Source organism: Mandrillus leucophaeus, unplaced genomic scaffold (genome assembly GCF_000951045.1).
Source record: "Mandrillus leucophaeus isolate KB7577 unplaced genomic scaffold, Mleu.le_1.0 Scaffold422, whole genome shotgun sequence".
NCBI classification, from domain to species: domain Eukaryota; kingdom Metazoa; phylum Chordata; class Mammalia; order Primates; family Cercopithecidae; genus Mandrillus; species Mandrillus leucophaeus.
Genome location: NW_012104499.1, coordinates 195,683 through 203,121, shown reverse-complemented (window position 1 = coordinate 203,121; position 7,439 = coordinate 195,683). Strand labels below are relative to the sequence as shown.

At 37.5% G+C, this 7,439-nt stretch overlaps 1 protein-coding gene across 1 annotated transcript in view; it reads left to right on the top strand.

Annotated features, from left to right (window-relative positions):
- Window positions 1-7,439, top strand: part of FMR1NB (fragile X mental retardation 1 neighbor) — a 46,923-nt gene that overhangs the window by 25,316 nt on the left and 14,168 nt on the right. Inside the window, exons 3-4 of the mRNA XM_011993017.1 lie at window positions 2,723-2,863; window positions 4,653-4,749. Of these exons, the coding sequence (XP_011848407.1) occupies window positions 2,723-2,863; window positions 4,653-4,749 (238 nt within the window). The remainder of the gene's footprint in view (window positions 1-2,722; window positions 2,864-4,652; window positions 4,750-7,439) is intronic.

The window sequence follows — 7,439 nt, the reverse complement described above, 5'->3', positions numbered from 1 at the left end:
TGGGTGCAGCACAGCAACATGGCACAAGTATACATATGTAACAAACCTGCACGTTATGCACATGTACCCTAGAACTTAAAGTATAATAATAATAAAATAAAATAAAAAATAAAATAGGCATCTACCAATGAGAATAGCAAAATAAAGAAGTTCCTTAAATAAACTCAAAATACTGCCATGGTCAAACTGAGTAAATAAAAAAGAAATCTGAGGTGTTATGTTGTATAGGCTGAAAGAATGATTTGAGTGCCAAAATTAGTCGCAAACAACAACTAATGATGATTTAAGCTTTAAAGCTTATGAAAACAACAGATGCAAACGGTCATATACTTACTTTTAATAACTACATTGTACAGACACTGAAACCACCTGTAAAAATGGTCCGAAAAAGATATGTGCATTTCCCAAATATTTCTCCAACCTGGTGCAAGAAAGTGAGTCAAAATCAATTATATGAAGTAACAATTTTATCCAACAAAATAAAGTTGTTCCATTTTAATAGAAACGTCTGACCTAGGTTGATTCAAACAATGATTAAATATTTATAAAATGTACATACTGTCTTCTTTGAAGACAATAACTACAGTTTCATAAAGCGTGAAATATTTTTAACCAATTTATTTCCTCCTCCACTTAATTGAAAATAAACGTTCTTACCACTTAAGCATGAAAAAAATGTTCATTGTTTTGTCATTAGGCTATTATTCATAAAATATTTATCTCTTGCAGATTAAAATGATAACCTTGACACATGCTGGCAGGAAAGCTTGAGAGATCACCTGATCTTTCTCCTTTTGGACAAAATTATATACTTAAACCTGACAAAAAATTGTTCTACCTTTTTGATTCTTTAAAATTAGCAATGCCTCTTAGTAATTTGAGCCTAAAGGTTAATTTGTTTTTCTTTTTTTGAGGCAGTCTGGCTCTGTTGCCAGGCTGGAGTGCAGCGGCATGATCTCAGCTCACTGCAACCTCTTCTTCCCAGGTTCAAGCAATTCTCCTACCTCAGCCTCCCGAGTAGCTGGGACTACAGGCAAGCGCCACCACACCTAGCTAATTTTTGTATTTTTATTAGAGACAGGTTTTCGCCATGTTGGCCAGGATGGTCTTGATCTCTTGACCTTGTGATCCACCCGCCTCGGGCTCCCAAAGTACTGGGATTATAGGCGTGAGCCATCAGGCCTGGCCCTTGTTAATTTTAATATCTAGCATAAAATCCATCAGATGCACTTAAAGTATAAATTATCAGCTGATCTTAGAGATCATATAGTCTAGTCTCGTCTATGATTTAACCCTAACAGTAACCTTCTCTTTAGCATTTCTGGAAAGTGGTGTTTGAACAGTACCCATGGTGAGAAACTCAGCATGCAAGGAAGTCCATCCCATCGTTGAGTAGTCCTGACTATTTTCACCGTTTTCTGGGTATTTGACACCCAGAACTGAACACTTGATGCAATCCAACCTAGGGGAGAGGAGCCACTCTGGGCCTAGCAGAATTGAAGAGCAGATTACTTAGAATATAGAACAACAAGTAGGATAAACTCTCCTGTCTAAAATGTTTGGAAAATGAGTATCTAGGCCACTTGGTAGTGCGTTACATTTTTTATCTTGCATAAGTTACTTTGATCCTTTATTATTTTTAAAACAGAGGTTGTAAAACTCAGTTTGGGAGTTTGTTGCAAAGATTAGTAATAAAGTGTGTAAAGCAAGGTTCCTGGCCCAAACAGGTGCCTAAAGAATGGTAGATATTATTATTTTTACCTTGGCTTCAGCAATTGCCAATCTTTAAAAAAGAGGAATGTAGTAAAGTATACTGAGATTAAAATTTGCATAAAACAATTATATTGTTCTTTGCTGATGTTGAAGTGCTTTAGTGATTATAAAATATCAGTTACTACTTTTAAGTTTGTAATCGTTGATAGTATAAGAGATTGAACCGAATCTATTCTGGCCTTAACACATAGACATACTGTGGAGGGTTTTCTTTTTGAATGAAAATCTGATATCGTGCTTTTTAGTTTGTATTTGTTTCTCTTATAAAGCAGGATATTATAGAAAATAAACTATTTGAGCTTGCAAGTCTTTTAGATTCAGGTATGTACGAATTTATTGCAGTTGCATGTGAATCTTGGTGTTAATGCCATGAATCATTGCCTGTTTAAAATTATAGAGTCATAATTTAAGGGTGAAACAAAGAATCTTAAAATGTATTTTAGTGCCAATATGGTAAGTGTTCACACAAAGTAGGTCAATACCAGTGTATCACTTTAGTCACTAGCAGCGAACTATGTAATTTTTACTTACATTCATTCTCATTGATGCATTCAGTGAGTTTCTGTAGCTTAGTAACGTTAAGTCAGAGGATATATGTGGGATCATTTTAACAAGGGGTTAGTTTTAAAAGCATTTGACCTGTTGTTATTTAGTTCTTCTGTGTTACATTTGCATCACCAGCACTCATCATTTATTGTCCTTTTAAACTATCTTACCAATGATTTTTTAACAACTTGTAATTTTCTGCAGTTCACCTAGATTTGAAAATGTGATATTAAATAACTTAGTGGTAACTTTTAGCTGGTCTTATTTTCTTTTAGCACCCATCACTAGCTGTATATGCCATTCAATGCTTGCTTTTCTTCTTTGTCTTGCAATAATTATTAAATTAGGGAAAGTGCTAATTAACCATGCTGAATTCTGTTTCTTAAATTTCTGTTTCTAAAAGCTTGCATTATGAGCGAAAATCAGGTGGTAAAGCCTTGTAATGAGCTGGAAGATCTTAATGAGAGTGAATGTTTGAGCTACAAATGTTGTTTTTCATCATTGGGGACCATGAGCTTCAAATGTTTTGCTCCATTAAGAGATGGTAAGTTCTTCCTCTTTCATTTATTTCTATTTTTTAATATTAAATAAGCAGATCACAATGGCATAAGTTCACATTTGGATTTCCCAGCTTAATACTTAAATGGGACTCCCAATTCTAGGGCAATGCTCCTTAGAAAGTCCTGAGGTGGTCACGACTCTAGTCAGGAGCAGTTTCTGCTTAGCCTTTAGATGGTGACTTTGGTAATTCAAAAATTAGTCTCACATTTTTTTTTGCTTTTGTCACTGTCTGTGTGTTGTCCTAAAGTTTCCAGGCTGTATGGAACCCTCAGTGGCTGAGAGAAGATACCGGTTGGGCATGCCTTAGCTTGCTTTTCCTTGCCCAGCTTTTCCTTCTAGGTAGAATTCTTCCCATTTGTCTTGTCTTCGACATCTCAGTATGTAGCAGTGGACTTAGATGTTTCTTTTAAGGTCTAGTTATTAGTTTTTCTTTATTGGGTATTTTTTGAGATAGCGTCTCACTCTGTCACCCAGGCTGGAGTGCAGTGGTGACGTGGTCACAGCTGACTGCAGCCTCAACATCCAGGGCTCAAGTGATCCACCTGCCTCAGCTTCCTGAGTCGTTGGGACTACAGGCATGCGCCAGCATACCCGACTAATTTTTAATTTTTTTGTAGAGACAGGATCTCCCTAGGCTTCCTAGGCTGGTCTCAAACTCTTGGGCTCCAGCAGTTCTCCCGCCTCGACCTCCCAAAGTGCTGGAATTTATAGGTGTGAGCCACCACACCTAGTCTCGTTCTATAGTTTGTGAATTAGGTTCTTCTGAATACTTTTTTCTTTACAAAGTTTTGAGAACTACACCATCTGTTTTTGTTACCTTCATTTGGATAGTGGGGATGTATTTCCAGTTGCTCTCATGAGGCATGGATTTGATATGATGAAATACTAACAAATACTACAAAAAGGATGCATGCAAAATAATATCTTAAGTTAATATAGTCCCTATTCAATTTATGGCTTCTTGTTGAACATGTAGTGTTAATACTGGAAACTAAAAGCTGATCATGAATATAATATTACAATTTTAACACTGTCACATGTTATTTGTAATTCATTTATCAGTTCGGTCTTTATATTATGTATGAAGCAACATTTGGTTCTTGCAGAGGAAAAAATTTAACCATGACTTACAATTCCCCAATCACATTAGAATGCATTTTCCAATGAATATAAGACTAAAATATGCTTATTTCACCTGCGCATTCTTGATTCCTTGTTTAATTTAATATTTTGTAATTTGGAAGTAAACCTGCAGCACCTGGTTATTCCCAGACAGTCTCCCATCCAAGTACTAACCAGGCTACACCCTGCTTAGCTCACAAGATCAGATGAGATGGGACATATTCAGGGTGGTGTGACCATAGATTAAGAAGCTACTTATTTACCAAGTTAATGGTTCATAGATTAATGTGCTCCCCAAGTGCTCTAGGATGTACAACATATGGTCAAGAGAAAAAACCTATTTAGGGCCAGAGGAAGAAATATATTATATGCATCATAATAATCAATGATTGTACAAAAAAGAGTAGGATCATTTTATTAAGGCTTCATTAAGGGATACATATTGAAAGTGTAGCCTTTAGTGTGTTTCAAGAACATTTCATGAACTCCTGTTCTTTATAAAGTAGGAAGGATATTTACCTGTCACATAAGAATACCTCCTCATTTCACTTTATTAACTGATAGTTTCTTTATAAAGACTTTATGAAAGAACTTGGATTTACTTCTCTTGCTTAAGTCGTGAAAGTAACAGGATATAATTAAACCAACAGAGCCTAAACAGATGATGCGAATGTTTGGGCTTGGTGCAATCAGCCTGATCATCCTGGGATATCTGCCCATTTATTGCTGCTCTCTTTTCTGGAGGAGGTAGGCAAACGTAAACTTTTATTTGCTGGTTGCTAAGTATGCATGAGTATTTGTGTATAGACATATTTATTAATATACTTCAGAAATATAGGGATTATGTTTGGGTTCTTTATGTTGAAAATATGGTAACTTGGGAAAAACCTAGAACTAGAGTTGCCATAATATGTTTTTAAAATACATGTTATCAGCCAGGCGTGGTGGCTCATGCCTGTAATCCCAGCACTGTGGGAGGCTGAGGCGGGTGGATCACTTGAGGTCAGCAGTTCGAGACCAGCCTAACCAACATGGCGAAACCCCATCTCTATTTTAAAAAATACAAAATTAGCCGGGCATAGTGGCACATGCCTGTAATCCCAGCTACTTGGGAGACTTAGGCAGGAGAATTGCTTGAACCTGGGAGGCCGAGGCGGGTGGATCACTTGAGGTCAGGAGTTCGAGACCAGCCTGGCCAACATGGCGAAACCCCATCTCTATTTAAAAAATTAGCCGAGCATGGTGGCGCACACCTGTAATCCCAGCTACTTGGGAGGCTTAGGCAGGATAATTGCTTGAACCTGGGAGGCAGAGGTTGTAGTGAGCCAAGAACACGCCACTGCACTCCAGTCTCAGCAACAAGAGTGAAAATCCATCTCAAAAATAAAATGTGCATTATTTTATTTTTCCATAGATTTTCTTCCTGCATAGTATCTGTACATTCCCTCATCAAACAAATCCACAGTTCGAAAGAAAAATAAAGTAGCAAGCTTGGTGTGTGTGCAGTGGGGGTGGCTATTAACTGTAAATCAGAACAGTTCCTGGAAGTGTTAGCTTCCATTGAGTCATCTGCCATTGCTCTTTAATGATCATCTACCGTTGGGTCATAAAGCCTTGATCTGTCTTCAAGCCAATTGGTAAACAGATTTCTTCGTAGCATCTTATACAAAATGCCAATGGACTACCAGCATGATGCTTCCCGGTTTTTTTTTTTAAGAATATATATATTTATATATATATATATAGCTCCCCACCTATGGGGACAGAGTGGGTATACAGATATAGAGCACAGTCAGGACTAGAGTGAGGTGAGTGAGGCACTTAGAGCACAAAGTTAAGGGAAGCACCCACGCTAAGGTTTGTGCGGTGCAAGGTCAGTGTTGTCACTACCCTGAGAATAAGTACCTCCTTAAATTCTCTGATAAAGAGAAGGTGCCTGTTGAAGGTTAAGCATCTTTGATGTTTTTATTGAAGTTAATGGGGAAGTAGTAGTTGAGTTACCAGAATATGGTTTAGATTTTGCAAGAAGAATTCGACTGTACACACTACCTTACTTTGGATAAAGATCGTCAAGGTGATTGGCAGTAGGAGTGGAATTTTTGACCCTTCCTTCATCTCTTCAAAGGTTGATTTTTTTATTAAAAAAAAAAAACCATAAACAAACAATAAAGTAACATTTGCTAGAAATTGGTGGCTAGGAATATACCATGAAATTTAGAGACTTTCTAGGATAATAAGTTTGGTATGATAACTTCATTATGGTCCCTGTGTTATGCCTCTGCAAAGGAATTTTATGGGGGTGTTCAGGTTCTCTGGATTTTTTTTTCTCTAAAGTGAAATCCAAAGGATTATTCTCTGGATGCTAATATATTTCCTTCTTTCTGCATAATACAGACTGCTTGAGAAACTTGAACAATGTGAATAAGTGTATATATTGGATACTATACGTTTTGGTTTACTATGTTTATTTATTTTACTATTTTGTGCAAGAGCAGTATGCTCCTCCTGTCATCTTGAGCTGACTATCATGACCCTTGGAGCAGGCAGCAGATTCATCTTGCTGCTTAGCTGAATTTCCAGGAACAATGATTGAGAGTGGATGGGCACTTTAAGCCTATTATGGTAGGCTGATTTTAGAGGCAAGGGGAATAATTGTGTAAGAATGGGGAAATCCCATCCCTGATACCAAACAAGGAGCCAAGTGCAGGCCAAAGTCTGCTTTTGCAGGGCAAGATATCTCCTTAGAATGATTTCCTTAACTCACTTTCTGTTCTCCATTTCAAAGAATAAAGAGATAGATAAAATATTAGAGTAACTAAAATAACCCATAAAAGAGAAATAGACACAGCAGTAAAATCAATATGTGATGGCTTAAAAAGGAAAAGAAAGAAGCCAAACACAGTTGTTTGTCTAAATCAGAGGTACCAAAAGCTATTATGACTATCTGCAGTAATGTGATTTGGGCCTCTTTTGGAAGACCTTTTTTTGTTCTTTCATCATTGGAAGATACCCTTAAGCTCCTCCTCCTGCTAAATCCTGTCTAAACATTAAACAACTGAGCATTCCTTTAAGAAAGAACTGTTGTAGCTCTTCTCTTGTCCTTCAGTTGCAAGCCAAAACAATGTTTTGGTATTCCCCAACCTCTGCAATTTGGACAGTGCCTTTTTTTAAGGGTCACCTAAGGAGCCAACAACTGGCAAAAGTTGGAGAGCTTAAAAAATGAGAAGTACTTTGGGAGACCGAGGCAGACAGATCACGAGGTCAGGAGTTCGAGACCAGCCTAAACAACATGGTGAAACCCCATCTCTACTAAAAATATAAAAATTAGCCAGCCATGGTGACACATACCTGTAATCCCAGCTACTCAGGAGGCTGAGGCAGGAGAATCGCTTGAACCCGGGAGGCGGAGGTTACAGTGAGCCAAGATCATGCCACTG